This window comes from Phodopus roborovskii, unplaced genomic scaffold, assembly GCF_943737965.1.
Source record: "Phodopus roborovskii unplaced genomic scaffold, PHOROB, whole genome shotgun sequence".
Lineage (NCBI taxonomy): Eukaryota > Metazoa > Chordata > Mammalia > Rodentia > Cricetidae > Phodopus > Phodopus roborovskii.
In genome coordinates, this window is record NW_026125554.1 from 2,119,523 (window position 1) to 2,140,294 (window position 20,772).

Below are 20,772 nucleotides of genomic sequence, written 5' to 3' on the forward strand. Positions count from 1 at the left end.
TCTTTGCCAGCTGCCATTTTCTGACATCGCGCAAACCCACCAAGCAATCAAGACGCGGCGCTGGGCGCCAATGCTGTCGTTTATTGCGCGGAATGGGGTGTGGGTTAATGGGGCGTGGGGGCCGCTGCTGCCTCGGCTGTCAGTACATTCATGGCGACGGCGGGGACTCAGCCTCGCCCCCACGCCGGCTTGGCTGTGATGCCCGCCCCTGGGTGCCCGAGGGAGGTCACTCGAACGCGTGGGCAGGGGCTGGGCTGGTTATTGCGTGAGCTTGCCGGGCTAGGGCAGCGGGAAGCCGGCGGGCCGAGTATTGCACTTGATCCAAACCCCTCTTCGGTGGCCACCGCAGGTGCGGGGCACAGCCAGGTCTTCGGCCAGGGCGGCCCCGGCCCCGTCCCAGATTGGGGCTGAGGCACCGAGGTGATTGCGTCCCTCCCTCTCCCGTGTGCGGCCGCCGCTGGGGCAAGGGCGATGGGGATGGGCGCAGGGCGATGGGGAGGACAGCCGGGCGCAGGGCCGCCCGCCGCCTAAGCTACCTACGTCCCTCTATGGCTTCTGCACAGGTACAGGCGGGCGGCGCGAGGCATGGCTTTGGTGTGGATGATGGCCCCGCCCGGCCCGCGGGGCGTTGCGTAAGGGTCACAAGTTGGAAGAAAGGCGCGAGCGCGCAGAGTCCAGAGGGTCCAGACCACCAGCAGCGCCGGGGGAGGCTGAGTCCCTGCGGTCCGGGCTGGGTGCGGTGGTCCGGGCGGTGGGCGCGGGTCCCAGGCGCGGCGTGGAGCTGCTGGCCGGGCGTGTGGAGGCCGCAGGGCTGGGCGCCGGCGCTCCGTGGGGCAGCGAGGGCTGCGAGGCGGACAGCGGGCGTGAGGCGCGGCTTAGACGGCGCGCGGGCAGTGCGGGCCCCACGCGCGTAGCTGGAGAGCCCGGTGCACCGTAGGGCGAGGTCCGCGGTGCTCGGGGACTGGAGGGCGCGGCCGGGGGACTGGCAGCTGGTGGCCCTGGCGAGGCTGCCGGAGGTGGAGGCCCTGGGGGTGTGCGGCGCACGAGGCGTGGGGAGCCGAGTGCCAGGGGCCCCACGAGTGGGCGCGCCACCTGCGGACAGAAGCTCATGGCCACGGCCTGCTGTAGCGTGGCGATGGCTGAGGTGACCTGCGGTGGTGGTGGTGGTGGGAAGAGCCCCACACGCTGACCCAGCTCTGCCTGCTGCACCATCTCACGGTCATATTTGACAATCTCCTGAATGATGGCATTCTCCTGGTTGTTGAACACACCTGAGCTGAGGTCGTGCTGAACTTTGTGCAGCAAGATGGAGTTCTTCTTGCCTGTGGGCAAAGCAGGAGTTAGCGGTACCTGGGCACCTGCCTATGCAGCGGGTATGAGTACAGCACCCACTGTGTACAGTTGTGACCTATCCCGTGGCCTGTGCATGCTAACTGCCTGCTGCTTACAGCAGGTACACAAGTGTATCCAGCACAATCTGTCTAAAGTCCCTGTCATGTGGTCATGTGCAGGTGTGTATGAGCTCTTGCTGTGTGTTCTCTGACCCACCCTGGCCCACTTGATTCTAGCCATTGTCTTGTCATTAGCCCTATATGCCTGACACAGGCCACCAGCCTCCTTCTAGATGTTACCAACAAACCCAGGATATTCCACACTCCTAATGTGCCTGGTTTATGGAGCTGGAGCTGTTTCCACCAGGCCCCCTCTTTCTGACCCTTCTTGCCTCTGTCCTTCAGGCCTCCTTACCTCAAGGCCTTTACCTGCTATGTTCCCGTTAGAAAGACGCCTTCCCTTGTATCACCTGGACTCTCCTCAACACCCCATCCTTTCTGTATGCCATGCCTCTACTGCCCTGGGTCTCTCTCAGGCAGTCTGGAAGCTCACCGATGCGGTCAAGGCGGTCAATGGCCACAGTCTCAAAGGCACGGCGCATCATGGGGTACTCCTCCAGCACCTCGTTGAAATTATCAACACTCAGTGAGTAGAGGCGGCAGTAGGTATCAGCCCGCACACTGGCCGTGCGCCGGCCCCTTGTGAGTAAGCAGATCTCTGCAAAGCCAGGAGAGGAGTCTCAGTAGCTGACGGTACACAACTGCCCACCCAGCACCTACTCAAAGCCCACCCGCTGCTGTCTCAAATCCTACTGGGGGCTCCCTGGGTTGGAGCTGTCCACATCCACTCCCATCCCGACCTCGGCCTTGCTGTGGAATGCTCACCCCCGAAATAGGAGCCATCTGACAGCTTCATCTCCTTGTTGCCCTTGGTGAGCACGCTCACCACCCCATGCTGGATGAAGTACATCTTCTTGCCAATGGTTCCCTCTCGGATGATGTAATCGCCGGGCTGGAAGACCTCGAACTTGAGCTTTGTCAGCATGGCTGTGACGAAGTTGGGGTCTGCGTTGGCAAACAGAGGCATGGAGGCCACCAGCTTCCGGCAGTTGAAGTTCACAATCTCCTGTGGGTGGTAGGGAGGGTGGCTGAGTGACTGTCTTGGTAACTCAAGACCCTCAGTCTCCTCTGCTAGAGGGTGGCCCCTTAGCTCCTATCCAACTTCCTAGGCAGATACTGGAGGCAGGTTCAGGAGACAGGTTCAAAATATACAGGAAAGCCCTGAGTACCCACACCACCATGGAATGGGTGACACTGGACTGGGAAAGTAAAATGTGGTCTCTTTGTAGATAACAAGACCACAAATATCCAAAAAGGTCAAAGGAGAGTCAAAGCTCAGTAGGCAGGACTCTCTTTTGGCATCCAATCCCTGGTATCCAACCACAGCATGGCATAAACCAGGTCATGAAGCGGGGCGGTGGTGGTGCACATCTTTGGTCCCAGCACTCATGAAGCAGAAGCAGGCGGATCTCTGTGAGTTCAAGATCAGCCTGGTCTAGAAGAGCTAGTTCCAGGACAGGCTCAAAAACCACAGAGAAACCCTGTCTCGAAAAACCAAACAAATAAACCAGGTCATTTAGGTCTGTCATTGAAGCACACTGGAGGTAGAGGCAGGAGGATCAGGAGTTCAAAGCCATTCTCACCTACATAGTGAGTTCTATGACAGCCTGGGCTACATGAGACTCTGTCTCATAAAAACAAACAGTTGGGGGGCAGAGGCGGGCGGATGTCTGTGAATTGGAAGGTAGTCTGGTCTACAAAGCTAGTTCCAGGACAGCCAGGAACCAAAAAAAAAAAAAAAAAAAAAAAAAAAAAAGAAAAGAAAAAACTTTTGAAGGAAAAGGAGGCTGTACCACATGTATCCTTGGCCTCTAGCTACACATGAAATGTAATCCCAGCCAGGACGCTTAGGCTTGTGCTTTTATATAGCTGGATCTAGTCAAGGGTATTGCCAAGAATCCATGGAGAAGGAGACCGGGCTCCACAATTCACTACAGGGCTGGGGTGTGAGCTGAGGTCCTGCCAAGGAGGTTGTCAGAGGGACATATGAAATAATAACCAAGCCAGACAATGTGGCCCAGGCTGTCATCCCACAGTACTCAGGAAGCTAAAGCAGGAGGATTGCCTCAAATTTGTGGTCACCCTGTGCTGTAGAGTGAAACCTTTCTCAAAAAACTGGAAAGGAGGGGGCTGGAGAGACGGCTTAGTTGTTAAAGTGCCCTTCCAGAGGTTCTTGAGTTCATTTCCTATCAACCACATGATGGTTCACAACTTTCTGTAAAGAGATCTGGTGCCCTCTTCTGGCCGGCAGGGACACAGGCAGACAGAACACTGTGTACATAATAAATAAATAATGGAAAAGAGGGCTGAGCTGTGGTGGTGCATCCCTTTAATCCCAGCCCTCAGAGGCAGGTGGATTGCTGAGTTCAAGGCCAGCCTGGTCTATAGAGTGAGTTCCAGGACAGTCAGGGTTACATAGAAAAACCCTGTCTTGAAAAAAACAAAAAATAATCCAAAACAAAAACAAAAAATATTTCTTGGGGTTACTGGTGAAGTTCTAGAGCTGGGGGTTACTGGTGAAGTTCTAGAGCTGTGGATGGATGCCCTGCAAAGCCATGCATTTCATGCATTCTGTGGCCTGCAAGCTACATTCTCTACAAAGGAGCAGTGAGAATGTATAACAACTGAATACTGTTGAACATCTCCGAGGCCATTAACCACAGGATGCCTCCTGGGATGGCCCCACACAGCCTCGGGCCCTGAGCCACGAGGCCCCCAAGACTCTGCATGGGTGCCTGGCCTGCCAGCTTTGGCAGCCTCCTCCTGTAATTCCCTCCTGGGACCTCTGCCCTGGCTGTGCTCTCCACTTGGGATAGACATGCTGCCCTTGCTTCAGCCCATCGGCCCCAAATCACCCAGAGCATTATCATTGCTCTTTCCCACCCACTGCCCCTATGACACTGCCCAACAGTAGGGCTGGGGCTGAGGTCTTGAGCCCAGAACCTATGAATGGGACTTTATTTGGAAATTGGAAACGGGGTCTTTGAAGAATTACAAAGGTGAAGTCAAGCTTGGGGGGGGGGCTTTGTGAGCACAGTTAAAAGAGTAAGAAGGAAGATGCTTGGGGCTGGAGAGGTGGCTCAGTGGTTAAGAACAGTAGCTGGTCTTCCAGAGGTCCTGAGTTCAATTCCCAGCAACCACATGATGGTTCACAACCATCTGTAATGAGACCTGGTGCCCTCTTCTGGCCTGCAGACAGAACTCTAAAAAATATATAAATCTTTAAAAGAAAAAAAAAATGTAGTTCATCATCAAGACTCATGTAAAAAGAGGAGGGTGCCAGTGTACACTTGGTATATCCAGAGATAGGATCCCTGAGACCAGCTTGGCTGGCTGAATTGCTGAGCTCCAGGCCAGTGAGAGATTATGTCTCAAAAGGTGTTGGCTGGCCAGGTGTTGGTGGTGCATGCCTCTAATCCCATCCCAGCACTCAGGAAGCAAAGGCAGGCAGATCTCTGTGAGTTCGAGGCCAACCAGATCGAGTTCCAGGACAGGCTCCAAAGCAATACAGAGAAACCCTGTCTCAGAAAAAAAAGAGGGTGGTGGTGGCTGTAGTGTCTGGTGCTCTCAAGGGCAATACCCAAGCTGTCTTCCGGCCTCCACATACATTTGCATGTGCACATACATGGACACATGAGTGTGTGCCATGTGTGCATTTAAAAAGGAGATAGGGCTCAAGAGGTTCCTTAGTGCTTAGGAGTGTTTGATGCTCAGGGCTGCAGAGATGGTTCAGTGGTTAAGAGCACTGGCTGCTCTTCCAGAGGACCTGGGTTCAATTCAAGCACCCACATGGCAGCTTACAACTGTTTATCATTCCAGTTCCAGGATCCAATACCCTCACACAGACATGCAGGCAAAACACCAATACACATAAAGAGAGAGAGAAGAAAGAAGTGTTTGTTGCTCAATCCTGAGGGCACCCATGTCTGGTAGCTCACAAACACTTGTAACTGCAGCTCTAATGGATCAGACACCCTCTTCTGGCCTCCATGGGCACCTGTACATACTTGTGGGCCCATGCACATGTGCAAAATAAAAACTTAAAAGGTGGGAGCCGGAGAGATGGCTCAGTGGATAGAACACTGGCTGTTCTTTCAGGGAGTCTGGGTTTGATTCCCAGCAACCACATGGTAGCTCCGCAACTGTCTCCAGTTCCAGGAGATCCAATGTTCTCTTCTAGCTTCCAAAAGCACATGTGCAAGCAAAGCATTCATATACATGAAATAAGTAAGGGTCCCAGATGCCAGGAGAAGTATGAAGGATTCTCCCCAGGGTCTGGGAGGGGGCATGACTGCACAGATGTGTTTCATAGCCTGTACCTGGGAGACCATAGTTTGGTGCTTGAAGCTGGCAGGTGGGCAGGTGTTGGCCAGGGGCACCCACAGCTGGTCAACCTTATCCCATGAGTGCCACACATGCCCTGTCAGTGTCCATGGGACTATGGGTTCAGGTGGGTGTGTGGGGTGCTGGAGTGTGGCTGAGACTCCCCAGGTCCTGTGGCCACAGCCACCTCACCTCACGCAGTGGCCCATTGAGCTCCCCAAGGATGCTGTCCTCATCGAACATCTTCCCTTGGTACCGGTGTTCATAGTAATCATGGATTTTTTGGCGGAAGTCAGCTGGCAGCTTGTGGAAGGACATGTATTGTTCTACTTGCTTGTACTGCGGGAAGGAGAGCAGGATCAGTGTTTGTCCCAGAGACAGGCCCAGCCCAGTGCCACCCAGCTCGGGGATACACCACCCTGTCCAGCCTGATCCGGGGAGATGCCAAGCCCAGCAACACCAAAGACAAATGATTGTTTTGTTTTGACACAGGGTTTCATGTAGCCCAGGCTGGCCTTTAACTTGCTAGCTAGTCAAGGGTGACCCTGAATTCCTGATTGTCCTGCCTCTACCTCTCAAGTGCTGGGATGACAGATGTGTGCCACCACAACAGGCTTATGACTCTGGGGTGGAACTTAATAGATGCTGGGCCAGAACTGCAGGCAGAGCCCCGCACCCAGGCCCTCATGTTTTGTTTTGTTGTGTGAGTAGGGTTTCACTCTGTAGCCCAGGCTAGCCTGGAATTTTAACTCAGCCTTCCCAGTGGTGAGATGAGACTGAGACACCATGCCCAGTAAGCAAATGTATTTGTGTTTAAACCTGAGTCTAGGCCAGTATTTAATTTTTAACCCTATTGCTAGGCGGGAGGGTTAGGAGTTCAAGGTCATCCTCTGTTGTAGAGTGAGTTTGAGGCCAGCATGGGCTACGTGATACTGTGTCTCTCAAAATGTCTATTGTGGGGGGTGGCTCAGAGGTTAAGAGCATTAGCTGCTCTTCTAGAGGTCCTGAGTTCAATTCCCAACAACCACATGGTGGCTCACAACCATCTGCAATGAGATCTGGTGCCCTCTTCTGGCCTGCAGGGATACATGCAGACAGAACACTGTATACATAACAAATAAATCTTCCAAAAAAAAAAAAAAAAAAAAAAAAAAAAAGTCTATTGTGTAGGTCCCTTAGGTTGTTGGGCTCGTATTTCTGAGATTTGGTTATCTACATTGTCAACATCAGTATGCATGCTGACTTCCCTCAGAAGCCCTGCCCCTGGGACCTGGGGAACAACACAGAGTCAGCCCCTCCCTAGCAGGGCTGGGGTGTGGGTGCCAGGCTGTCCCCAGCCCCATTTCTAAGCCACAGCTGCCCTTATCTCAGCAGACCCCGTGACGGTGGGTGGGTGGCAGCACCAGCTCATGTTTGGGTGCTAGACGGAGGCTTCCGGACTCAGGCACCTGGCACAGAGCCCGGGTGACCCGGCTGGTACTGTGGGGGTGGGGAACTGAGACCCATTGCAGAGAGCGAGGGTGCAGGTGGCTGAAGGCCAGGTTCCTACCCTTTCAACTGCCATATGCTCCAAAGCAGCTGCCTCTAGCATCAGCCCAGAGGACAAGCTCTTTGTACAGAGGACAGACAGAAATGGCTGGTAACTCTACTCTCTCTAAAGGTTCACCCTGTTGCCCAGCCACTCACATGTCACTGACACCCCAGAATGCTCAGAACCAGGCCCTAGGGACTAGACTTGTTGGTTCTAAATCCCATGGGCTCCTTTGCTCACCTCATCTGTCCTAACACGGGGCTTTTCTTTGACCCTGTCCTGAGCACTTAGAGGAGCTCTTAGAACCAGGTATTGCTCCCCGTCTCCAGACTCAGGGCAAGCCCTCCCCCTCATATCCAAGGCAGGGGCCACCTCCTGACACAGAGCCTCCCCACTCTGACCTTCTCCTGGTACTGGCGCCGTGATGAGTCCAGTGACTGGATAAGTGCAGTGGCATGCCCAATGAACATGGCATAGCAGGTGGCCCCCACGATCATGCTGAGCATGGTCAGCCAGATGTCCGTCATACTCTCAGGTGCCTGCCGCCCATAGCCGATGCAGAGCATGTGGCTCATGGCCTTGAAGAGTGCGAAGGAGTAGAGCTCGCTCCATGAGTGGTTCTGTAAAGTCAGCGGAGATGGTTGGGGGAGGACCATAAAGCCACTTACCCACCTTCCTGTGGGAACTTGAGGGGGGTGAGCTCTCTGATAAAGATAACCAGGGCAGTTCCAGGCAAAGGGCACAGGCAGTCACATGTCTCGGGTCTCAGTGAGGCTGGCAGGGATAGGCCCGATACCACCTCCCACTTCACTTCAAACTAAGCCACAAAAGGGCTGCACTCTGGCTAAAGCAGCTTCAAGGTCAAGAGTGCCAATTTCAGAGCTCTGGAACACTGGAATAACACCCAAGGGGCAAGGAGGGGAGGTCCACTTCTGGATGTCCCCAGCTGACCCAACCATTAAAGGGGGGCACTGGGCTTGTCCAGGAAACGGAACCGCTGGTGCAGGCAGCAGCTGGACAATGGGCTCCTCAGCAGGGGCAGCTGTGCCAGGCTCTTGGGTGGTGCTTGTGGGTTCTCCCTACCCAGCTTCTGACTCCATTGATGCCTGCCTGCTGTGTCCTGACCAATGCACACCAAGGTCTCGTGTGTCCCTGTCCTGTGGTGCGACCCTCGCTGTAGACTACCCTCACACTTTCACAGTTCCAGGGATGAAACCTAAGGCCACAGGGATGCTATGCTGGTCCTCATCACTGAGCCATGTCCTTTATCCTCACTGAAGGACTCTAGGCAGGGCTCCACTCCTGACCATGCCCCTGCCCCTCACTGGGGGATTCAAGGAGGGGCTCTACTGCTGACCACACCCAGCCCACTTTTTTACTTTCTATTTTGAGACATTCTTGCTCCTTTTCTATTGCTAGCCTTGCTATCATGGTACACCTGCCTCTCTTAGAAGCTGGCAGAGACTTCTACCTGGGCTGTACAGTATCTTTTAATTGTCTGTGATGCAGACACAGGGACAACTTGGAGCTGTTACTTCTTAGGGCTGATGGTAACAACTTTCCCATCTGAAGGTTCTTTTATTTAAAATACATTTATATAAAGACAAAAAGAGAAGCTGGGAAACACACACTTGCCATCCAGCGCTCTGGAAGTAGAGGCAGGATGATTATAAGATCAAGGTGATCCTCAGCTACCTAATGGGTTTTGAGGTCAGCCTGGGCTACATGAAACGCTCACTACAAAAATGTAAGAGGCACTGGAGCCTCTGATGGCTCAGCAATTCAGAGCTGCTCTTCCAGAGGTCCTAAGTCCAGTTCTCAGAGCTCACACCACTTGTACTCCAGCTCCAGGGGATCTGATGCCCTCTTCTGGGCTTGGAGAGTACTGCACTCAGGTGCATATACCCACACCCATACACATAATTTTAAAAATAACAATAAAGAAACCTAATATGAACTCTTTTAAACAAACAAGTAAGGGGAGGCCGGGGAGAAGGCTTAGCTGGTTAGGAGCACTCACTGTTCTTGAAGTGGACCCCAATTCAGTTCTCTGGCACCCACACCTATAACTCCAGCTCCAGGAGATCTGATACCCTCTTCTGACCTCTGCTTCTGCACATACACACATACAGGCAAACACATGCATAAAATGAAACAAGTTTGAGACTGGCCTCAAACTCACAGAGATCTGCCTACCTCTGCCACCTGAGTGCTGGGATTAAAGGCGTGTGTGTGTCACCATCGCTGGCTAAGTAAAACATTTTTTAAAGTAAGAAGAGTGCTGAGATTGAAAAATAGCTACTGAGCTGCCTCTGGAGGCTCCTAGGGACAATGGTAGGACATCAGACAGACACTGGGCAAGAGGGCTAAGGATCCCAGGGGGTACTGTCAGATATTGGGCACAGAGGTCCTTTCCCTCAGGGAGTCACCAGGGGGCCCTAGTGGGTATCAGCCTCCACAGCAGGCGGGAACTGCTCTACCCACAGAAGCACAGGGCACAAGGGCAAGTGGGAGCTGTGCTGTCCCTGGAGGCCTCTGGGGGGCGCTATCCGGCTCCTCCGGGGAGCACTCACCACCATGTTGTTGATGGACACCCAGCAGTCGCTGGGGAAGTCCTGCAGCATGGGCACCAGGAACTGCAGGCAGCCGTCCCAGTGGCAGAGCAGGAGCATCATACTGATCAGGTTACAGATGCGCATCACCGCACTTGCCAGGTCGTAGGTCATGTGGAAAATCTGAGAGGGGGCATGACCATGAGAGTCCCAGGTTCCTCCCCACTTCTGCTCCTACCCCACACCCTGCTTGCTCAATCCTGGACCCTTTTGTCCAAGGTTAGTGAAACTCTCTGTACCTTCCCCCAACCACTTCTGCTCTGAATTCTACCCAGTCTACCTCACCCACCACCCCTCAGAATGTCTTGACTCATCCTGCCCAAGTTCTGTCCCCACCTGCCAGTCCTCTAGGTTCCTCCAGTGGCCACAGGAGAGGAGAGGGTCAGAGTGAGGGATCTTGAATTTGGGAGTCAGGGAACTAGAGAAGTCTGAGCCTCTTTCTCCCACATTTAACAGAGCACTGGGAGGGACTATCTGAAGGACTCTCCAACATCTAGTGTCCCCATGAGGGAGGAGGGGTTCCGTGGGGGTTCCCAAGACTGCCTGTCCTCCAGCCCTGCTCCTGAGCTTATAACCACAATATGAGATGGCGCCTGTCTACCATCTTTAATCTAGCAATGTGTTCATCTTCCTGTGATCCAACTCTAGGCTTTCCATCGCAGGCGAACTGCACTTCCCTTAAGGGTTCCGATAGAAAGGGCCCTGCCCAATGCTCTTGGCATCTCTGCCTGCCTTTGGTGGGAATAGAGGTCCCACCCTACAGCTTTGACTCTGCCCTAAGATGCCAATCTTCATTCCCTATAGAGGCTTTGGCCCTGGTTCTCATGATCCTCAGCCTTGTCACACCCACAACCCAAGGCCCTTGCACTCCCAGAATTGGCATCCATGTGGGCCCCACATTCATAGCTCTGGTCCTGCCCAAGTGCTTGATCCAATATACCCCAAAGCCCCAGTCCTGCAGCCCTTGTCTGTTTCTTGTGACCTCCACCCATGCCAAAGTCCCGCACCCACAGTATTAGTGTCCATGTCTCTCATGGCCACCCCAAGTCAAGACTCTGGCCCTAAAGCCATGGCCACACTCACACCAAGGTCCCACCCTCAGATGATTGGTTCAACCCACAGAATAGACTTTGACCCCACAGAAGCCTGAGGTCCCACCCCCACCCAAGACTGTACATCTAAGGCCCATTGCCAACCCTTAGACTTAGTCTCTAACATCCTTCGTGACCATATCCCTGCATCCTTTGCCTGGTCCATAGCCAAAGCCCCACTCATACCCCGAGCCCAGCATCCCTGAACTCCACATCTCTGGTGGCCCTGACTTCAATTATAGCTCCAGTTCTGCCCCAAAACATGTTGCTGGGGTTCCACCCACACTTGGTCTCCCTGCCCCTCACCTCCTCCCACTGGTGGATATAGCGGATGAGCCGCGACAACCGCAAGAGCCGCAGCAGGCTGAGGATCTTGGTGAAGCGCACGATGCGCAGTGCACGCGCCGTCTTGTAGACCTCGGAGTCGATGCCTTTCTCCACGATGAGGAAGATGTAGTCCACTGGGATGGACGACACAAAGTCTACCACGAACCACGTGCGCAGGTACTTTTTCTTTATCTTCTCCGGGTCCAGGATGATCTCCGTGTTGTCCTCAATCACAATGCCAGTACGGAAGTTCAGCACCAAGTCCATGAGGAAGAAAGTGTCCGAGACCACGTTGAAGACGATCCACGGCGCAGTGGTCTCGTCCTTGAAGAAAGTGATGCCCACTGGGATGATGATGAGATTTCCCACCATGAACAACAGCATGGTGAAGTCCCAGTAGAACCTGGGGACAGGCAGGATGCTCACACCTCCCGGCCTTGGCAGGCATACCTTCTTCCCCAGCCCAGGGTGCTTTGGGCGGTCTCTCTGGGACGCTAACCCTAAGGTAGTCTCTGGCTCCAATCCTAAAATGGCCTCTGGGACCCCAAGCTGGAGTGGGTCTCTGGCCACAACCCCAGGATGGGCTCTGAGACTCCAACCCTAAGATGGTCTTCTGTACTACACCCTTGAGATGGGTCCCTGGAACCCCAATCTTAATGTGGTCTCCAGGATCCCAACCCTAAGGTGGTCTCCAGAACCCCAATATAAGGTGATTTCTTTCTGAGATCCCAACCCTAAGGTGGTCTTTAGGACCCCAGCTCTGAGGTAGGTCTCTGGCAAACCCTAATGTAGTCTTTGGGACCCCAATCCAAGGTGGTCCCTAAGGTGGTCTCTCTCTGGGACCCCAGCCCTTATGTGGTCTGCAGGACCTCAGATCCTAATGCAGCCTCCACAACTCCAGGTCTTGTTGTGTGGCAAGGACTGGACGTCCTTATGGCAGCCCCCTGACCCCAGGCAGCCAGGGTCCCTCTCTGGCTCACTCTGACCTTGCCTTGAAGGTATCTCCAGACCGCAGAGAAGGCTCAAAATAGATTAAACACTTCACATGACCAAAGAGGGACAATGTGCCTGGCACAAATCTGGCCTTCAAAAAGGATGGGAGTGGATGGGAGCTGGTAGGTGGCACACCACTGGGTGTGGGTGGGAGACTGAGAGCCAGGTAGGAGCAGGGGGGGGCTTCCATCAGCCAATCTCTTCTCTGCCAAGAGCTGCAGGGCCCACACCATGGTGAGGCCACTGCTCTTGTAGGGCACAGCTCTGCTGGTCACCTCAAGAAACACTTTGGAGAGCTAGGCATGGTGGGCACAGTTGTCACCCCAGCACTTGAGAGGAGAGGCAGGAGGATTAAGATTTCTAGAAATAGGTCAGGTGTGGTGGCACACACATATAGTTTCAACACTCAGGAGGAAGATGCAGGGGGATCTCTGTGAGTTCCAGGTCAGCCAAGGCTATATAGTGAGACCCTGTCTCAAAACAAGCAAAAAAATGGAGAGGGGTCTCCTCACATCTAAACAGTGTCAGCCCCCTTGCACCTCTAGAGGTCTGTCATCAGGCAAAGGAATTTGGGGCTTCCCACAGGCACAGAGTCCACTGTTTCTAGAGCACAAGGGCTAGGCAACTCGTCTGAATCAGCTCAGAGAAGTAATGTGCATCAGGGGCCCAGTGTCTGGAGCCGCTGTCTCAATGCTGGCCTGTGAGCTGGGTCCTTCCTCTGGCCTGCACCTCGTGGGTACAGTTATAAACACCGTGCCCAGTGGGTGACCAGCACTCCTCTTCAGAGAACTGAGCTCAAGGAAATAGTCCAAAAAAGAGAGAGAGAAAATTAAAGAGTGACTTGTACTAGGGCATTCTTAGCAGCTCAGACTGTGAGAGCCAACAGCTGGACAACAAACACCCAGTGTCTCTCAGGACAGCCTTGTGCTGGCACCTGCCATGCACAAGTGACCTTGGGAAAGCTTTGTTCTCTGGGAACCTTAGCCTCTTCTTGCCTCATATGGAGTGAAGTCCTTTTGGGAAGGATTTGGGGATTTAGTCCATGTGTGATGTCTTGGTGGGGACAAGACCTCTGGAGCTGAGGGACAACATCACGTGGTGGTGGTGGTGGGGAGGGATCTATCAGACCTCAAGAGAAAAAGCAAATAACATATTTAAAGATATTTCTTTTTATTTTTTATTTATTTGTTTGTTTTTTTCGAGACAGGGTTTCTCTGTGGCTTTGGAGCCTGTCCTGGAACTCACTCTGTAGACCAGGCTGGTCTTGAACTCACAGAGATCCACCTGCCTCTGCCTCCTGAGTGCTGGGATTAAAGGTGTGCGCCACCACCGCCCAGCTCAAAGATGTTTCTTTTTAAATTACGTGTATGTTTGTACATCTGGGGTGGGGGCTGTCCTGCACATGTGAGTGCAAAGCACAAGCTGGCCAGAAGAGGGTGTCTAATTCCCCAGGAGCTAGAGTTATAGTAGGTTATGAGCCAACCCTCTGAGTGAAAAAACCAACCCCTCCCCCCACCCCACTTCTCTTCAAGAGCCTCGTGGGACGTCTCTCAGCCTTAAATAACTGCTTTAAATTTGGCCATGGATCTGGATCGCCATTGGTGGCTTAGACTTGATGAGAGATCCTGTTGATCAAGACACTGAACTGCTGACCCTGGAATCCATCATAAATCTTGGCCCCAACCTCTCCCTTTGTGGATTGAAGATGCCTTCTTTGAAGGGAGATCAACTAAAGATCAACAGGGACTAGAAATCACCAGGACAACCTACATATCATCCTTGGTGGGCCAGTACCTATCTGTGGCAGTGGGCCGAGAAACCACTTGGGGAGTGATGGGAAGGAGGCTTAGAAACTGTTAGAGGGACCTAGAGAACAGTCTGCAGGCCACGGCAGGCCCCTCCTTCTAGGCTGCAGCCACACACACACTCCCCTTCTCCTCCCTTCCTGGGGTGGTCAGGCCCAGGCATACTTCTCACTGAGGCCCAGGGCTTGCCCAGGGGGAAATGGATCCCAAGACTGAGACTGCCCTCTGTCCCCAGCCACTCTGCCCGGAACCTCCCTCAGTGACGCATCTCCAGGTCACTTGGTATGGCCTGCTTTCCCCCAGTGACACAGACAGAACAGGTGGTGACTGTCCTTGTGGCCTCACCCTCATCTCGCCAGCCCGAAGCCATGACATCTAGTGTGAGGAGACAGGACCCAGGATGGCAGGTCGTCCAGGTACAACTCAAACTTCTCTAGGCTGTGGATCCTTGAGTAGCATTTCCACCTTCTCTACCCTTTCCCCAGCAGGCACCTCAGGGACCTCTGGGAACAGGTCAGTCATCTGACAGGTGTACACCTATCATCCCAACACTCAAAAACTTGGGAAGTCAATGCAGGAGAATCAAGAGTTCAGGATACAGGTGGATCAATCCTTAGCTGCACAGTGAGCTTGAGGCCAGCCTGGGCTACATGAGACCATCTCAAACAAAACTAAGTAAATTCCCTAATAAACAACAATGAGTCCTGATGACTCTCAGAACCATGCTGTGGCCTGGGCTCAGGGGTCAGAGGGCAGATCTGTTGGGAAACAAGAGGAGTCTCTCTTGCTGACTCTCAGCCCATACTCTCTCCTACCCATATGTGGATTTTGGATGGCTGACACCGAATGAACTCTGTTCTCCCTTAGCTGCCCATTTATTCTCAGCTCCGAACAGGGAAACTGAGGCCCATGGCTCACAGGTTAACAGAGAAAAACCCCTGCTGGGGTGGGTCACAGCCCCCCACTGGGACAGTTGGGATCCTATGAGCTGGTTGTTGACCTCTGGTAGCTAAGGTCAGACCTGCATGGACCAACAAGGACAGCCACATCTCTGCAGGCAGTTCCGAGATGCAGCCGAAAGAAGCTGTCTGGGATCATAGATCCAAGCAAAGCTGGAGGGATTACAGGCCGGGGGTCAGGGATTATGGGCCAGGCTTGGACAGAGGATCAGGGTCTGAGCCTGCTGAGTCCCCAGAGCAGGTGTCAGGTTAGACCTGGGACCTGGTGAGGAGACAGCTGGAGTCTCATGTGCAGACATCTATAAAGGCCCATTGTATGATAAGTACCAGGGACACACAGTACCCAGGGACAGCAGATAGCTACACACAGGCTGCACACTCCAACCCCCAGGTCCTATGGGTCCTATGACCATCAAGAAGGATTGTACTAGATGCCAGGGTGTGAGAGAAGGCTGCTTGGAGGAGGCAGCATTCAAGGGCTGATGATATAGGGGAGAGGTGGTGCCCAGGCAGTCAGAATAGCTAGTACAAAGGTCCTGAGGCCACCATGAGTGGAGGCAGAGGGACCTGGAAAAAATGGAATCTGCAGAGGGCTGGGACACCCCAGTCTGGGTAAGGAGACTACAATCTGTCTCACTCAACTCAGGAATGTCAGGGTGGCTAAGGGGGTGAGAGTCATCTGATGCTGTACTGAGTGTGTTGGAGGCTGAACCAAAGGGTGTCTTAAGGGCAGAGAAGACCAGGCTGAGGAAAGGGGAACCCCCCAACACTGAAGTGACAGCCTTGGGGTATAGAAGAGGGGGACCACCCTAATCTCAACCCCTCCTCAAAGCCTTCTTTCACAGCACTGAGTTCCGGAGTCCCAACACTCCCATCTGTGAGGCAGGTGCATGCCCAAACCCCACCTCCTCGGTAACGGGATTTACTCTAGAGCCTTGACACAAGGCCCATTTCCAGGGATTTATATGCAGGAAGCAAAATCCTGACCTCACACTGACCCCAGGCCATCTAGTGGGGGGATGTGGCAGGCTCAGAACCACAGTCTACAGGTCTGGACTAGTTCTAACATCTTCCAAGGGACGTTTGGCCCTATCCCCTTTCTTCCCCAGGCATCACACCCAGTCTGAGCATGGGCATCCAGACCTGGAACACTTTCCCCAAGGTTCCCGGAGCTTGCTTCTCCATAGAAGCTTTTAGGACCTTCCCAGGGCCAGGGTTGATGCTCAGAAGAACCAGGTAAAACTGGGTGAGGTGGCAACTGCCTGTGATCCTAGTACCTGGGAAGATGAAGCAGGTGTCTTAAGGGGAAGGTGGGCCTGGCTACAGAAGGGGAATCTCACACTGGGAGGCAGTTTTCTCCTAGCATGTCACAAAGGCCTGGGTCACATTCCTGTCATCCTCCAATACATAATGAGATTAAGTCAAGCCTGGGCTTCAGGAGACCCTGTCCCAGTGCCACCCCCATTTATTTTAAAGGAAGAGTGGGGGCAGTGAGACAGCTCACTGGATAAAAGCCACAGCCACCAAAACCTGACAAACCCAGTTCAATCCCTGGGACCCACATGGTAGGAGAGAACTGACTCCCACAAGTTGTCCTCTGAAGAACACATGGGCACTGTGGTGCCCACACACACAATGCATGAATGTAATAAGAACTGAAATAATAATTTTAGCTGTCTGGGCACAGCTCAGACAAAGTTCTGTCTATCAACTGGAAGGGTAGAAGATCCTTCCAGACACCATCAAACCTGCCCCTTCTACCCCCCACCACTACAACCTCCTCACATCTTGGGAAAATGAGGCAGAGAAGCCTAAAGTGGTCCCCTAGGTGCCTTGCAGTCCTAGGGGACTCTAGTGCAGAATTCTGCTAAGAACGTGGCTCCTAAAGTCCCTGTGGACTGAATGCTACAGGCAAACTGATGCCCTAGGCCCCTGACATCCCACAGCCCTGCCCTTCAGGGACTCCATCTCCCCTCCTGCCTGGGCGGGGTGAACCAGTTCCTAGTCAGCAACCAATAAAGTTCCATCCGTCAGGCGTGCCAGCCAAGTCACAGGACAGAGACGCTGGGGAACAAGTCATAGCTTACAGAGGGACATGCACAGCTCCTGGATGGAGACAGTAGGTCCCTGCCCACTTCTCTGCAGGCCCACCATCAGCCTGAAGCACAACAATGACTGAATAGCTCTTCCTCACCCAGGCTTGGGGTGGGATCTTCCTTTTTTTGTTGTTGTTAAAGCACATCTGTCACCTCAGGAAAGTGAGTCAAGAGGGTGCTAAGTTCAAGGCTACCAAAAAATTTAGTAAAAGCCTGTCTCAGGACAAAAAGTAAAGTGAGCTTAGGGCATGCCTGGTTCATCAGTAGAACTAGCCTGGGGTCCACCCGGGAAGACCAAAATCAAACAATCAATCTATCTGTTATCAGTCAACACTTACATGGTGTTTCCAACAGCCCCACAGCCCCTAGAGGCTCTGGAGATCTGTCTTGGTCAACACTGAATCTGAAGGTTCTAGAAAAGTACAAGTTCTCAGACATGAAGGGTGGGTGGCCCCATGAACCAGTTTTGAAATTTGATGGCTACACTGACTCCTTTAACATCAATTACAGCCTCTGTCCCTTCTCTGTTTGCTCATCCCCTATTTTATACTCTGGCTGTCCAGGCCTGTGAACCTATCCCCAGTTAGGGGCTTATAGCAGCTACAGTATGTACAGGGCCCCTAAGGCATCTGTACCCACAGGGTCTCAATGACAGGAGCTCTTCTTTCAGCCTACACTCCCCATGTACCCCCAAACCAGCCACATGTCACCACTGCAGCTAAGAACCCAAGCCTAAGGCTGGCCTTATGTCCCCCACCTGTAACCTGGGCATAAGGGTGAGGCTGGGGTGGGAGTAGTCCCCACAGCCTGCCCCCAGATGCCTTTCTCTGGCTGGCTGGCACTAGACTCCATTCATATGCACCAACCATGAAGATTTGGCAGGCCTGCCCTCTCTTGTGCCATTTCACTGGTGGGAATAGAACAAATGCCCAGGGTCCAGTTCTCAAGCCTGGAAATCTGTGAAGCAAGCCTCAGACCAGGCTATGCAAGAACAACTGTTGGTCCAGAATGTGCGCGCGCGCGCGTGAACACACACACACACACACACACACACACACACACACACACACACACACACGGGTGCCTCTTCCCCAAACCCAGGTTCCTGGTCTCAGGGAGGTTGTTCCTGGGCCTCTGCGTGCTCAATTATCAAGCACTAGAGATAAAGAGAAATGACAGAAAGGGAGCGTCACCACTGAACCACCCTTGTTCAAGAGTCAATGTCTCAGGAGACTCCGGCCTATAGGGAAAAGAGACCTGAACTCCAGACTAGCAGGAGCCGCAGTAGGTCTCGCTGTCCGTGGTACTGAAACTTCAGGCTACAGTTTTCCAGAATAGCGGAGCACCCTGTCCACAAATCCACATCCCAACTGTCACCGGAGAAAGGGACAGTCGCCTGCATTTCCTGCACGCAGCTCTCCCTAAGGCCCGCGGGTGTACATCCACCCGGGACACACGCGCGCGGACACAGCCAGCATCCCAACAGGTACTTCTAGAGACCCACCAGCCACACCCCTAGGGACACGCCTCCTCTTGATCCGCAGGCACACGCCCCCCCCCCCAGGACCCCAGCGGGCATCACATTGCAAGCTTGCCCGGAAAGGAGAAACAGACGCAAACACGCGGGTCGTGGCCCTGCGCCAGCGCCGTCCGCTGCACGCAGCAGCCAACTCAGGCCACGTCCATATCCACACTCCCAGGATGTGTGAGGACTTGGGATGCGCCCGCCCCAGGCTCAAGCGGAGACCGTGGGAACGCGCGGCGTCCGCTTGATAACCCCCTCCCTGTAGCCTCCAGGGCGCGTCCTTCCCATGCGCCTTTCCTTTCTTTTCCTTCCTTCCTTCCTTCCTTCCTTCCTTCCTTCCTTCCTTCCTTCTTTCTATCCATCCTTTTTCCTACTCCGCGGCCTCCGGGAGCCCACGTTCCCCTCTATTCGTCCTCTCCGCCCCTTTGCGCTCTGACCCTGGCCCTGCAGCCGCGGCGCGCACCCACCGCAGCTAGGGCGCGCGGGAGGGGGCGCGCCTGGGACCCCTTCACCCCAGGACTCTAAAAGGGCGGAGCCTCTGCACACCACAGTCCCTTGGGGGCGGGTCCTGGGAGCGCCCGAGGTCACCGAGAGGAGACTCCCCCCCACTCCCAGTCCTGTGCCCCGAACTGCCACCACCCGGAGGTCACCATCCGGGACGCGGCGCCCCGCCCTCTCCCGGGCGCGCCAAGGACGGGCCCCTCCCGGAGGCGGCACCTGAAGTCGCTGTAGGGGTGGATGATCCAGGCCCCCGCCGACTTCACGCGCTCCTGCTCGCGCTCCACGGCCTTCTGGCTGCCGAACATCCGCAGGGAGAACTTGTTGACGCCGGGCTGCAGAAGAGCCCCAAATTGGCGCTGCAGGAAACTGGCCTGGCTGCCGCGCGGCTCGCCCGCCGGGCCCGCCTCTTCGCTGCCCGCCTCCTCGGCCGCCGCGGGCCCCGAAGCCGCCCCGCGGCATGAGAACGACACCTTGGGGCCGCGCGCGGGGCCCTCGGGGCTGCACTGCGGCTCCCCGCGCCCGCACTCGCCATTCGCGCCGCCCTTGGCCGCGCTGGGGGTGCAGGAGCTGTCACGGCTGCAGAGCCGAGCGCGAGGGCCGGGCTCGTCCACCGGCTCCGGGTGTGAGGGGGTCGTAGGGTTCGGAGGTGGCGCGGGTGGTGGCTGAGGCTGAGGGGGCGCGGGCGGCGGCGGCGGCCCTGGAGCGGGGGTCGCGCCCGGACTGTCGCCGGGCCGCCCGCCGCCCCCGCGCGCATCCATGGCGAGGCGGCGCCGGGCAGTGCGGAGCGGAGCGGCCGCCGCCGCCGCCGGCCGAGCCCAAGGGAGGGCGGAGTCAGGGGCGGGGCCTCTTTCTCGCGGGGGAGGGGCGGGGGCGGGAGCCCCGCCTCCACCTGCGCTACCCCCACCCCCACACGGGGATGGATGGGGAAACTAAGGCTAGCGTCAGCAGGCAGGCTCAAGGCCAGTCAGCTCCCCGAGACCTTGGAAGTGCGCTCAGACTTGGTTCCCCAGGGGAAACTGAGGCCAAGGACGCACCCAAGGTCACCCAGCACAGCCTGCCAGACCCTGCCTCTGCGCGCGATGCAGACCAGGCCCTGGTCAGCTCTGGGGCTCCCTCCCCGGTCCCCAGGACACCGCGGGCGGGGCAACCGCTGACGCTAAGTCTGCAGGTGGCAACCCTTTCTCGGCTCAAGGTGCCAGATTCCATAATAAAAGTGTGTTCCCGGAGGCCACCAGATCCCTGGCTCTGTCGCTTTCACCACCTTCGCTACAGAAATCTACAATATGTGTGGGAAGGACTGAGATCATTCTGGGATCTAAGTTCAGTCCCTCGAAGCCCTGCTTCTGGGGAAACCGAGGCAAAGTCCGGCAACAAAAGCATAGTAGATAGAACCTCCTGTGGCTTCTGGCGACCTCGTCCCCAAAAGGTGCCCTTCAGCATAGTGAGGGATCCCAGGTATGGCGATCCTTAGAGGTCTCCAGGGGATCCAGGCTCAACTTCTGTCTTGATCCCCCTGCCCTCCACGGAGCCCTTCTCTATCCCCTTGACTTAATTAAGC

General features: G+C 54.9%; 1 protein-coding gene across 1 annotated transcript; it reads right to left on the bottom strand.

The window, feature by feature from the left end:
* Positions 1 to 47: 47 nt before the first annotated feature.
* Hcn2 (hyperpolarization activated cyclic nucleotide gated potassium and sodium channel 2) lies at positions 48 to 19,972 on the bottom strand. The gene is made up of 8 exons (XM_051177458.1): positions 19,431 to 19,972; positions 11,315 to 11,738; positions 9,879 to 10,040; positions 7,707 to 7,925; positions 5,967 to 6,113; positions 2,217 to 2,457; positions 1,885 to 2,049; positions 48 to 1,322 (listed from the first exon to the last, which is right to left on the bottom strand). Exons 1-8 carry the CDS (start codon positions 19,970 to 19,972, stop codon positions 640 to 642), a joined length of 2,583 nt encoding a protein of 860 aa, XP_051033415.1. The 3' UTR covers positions 48 to 639.
* Positions 19,973 to 20,772: the final 800 nt, after the last annotated feature.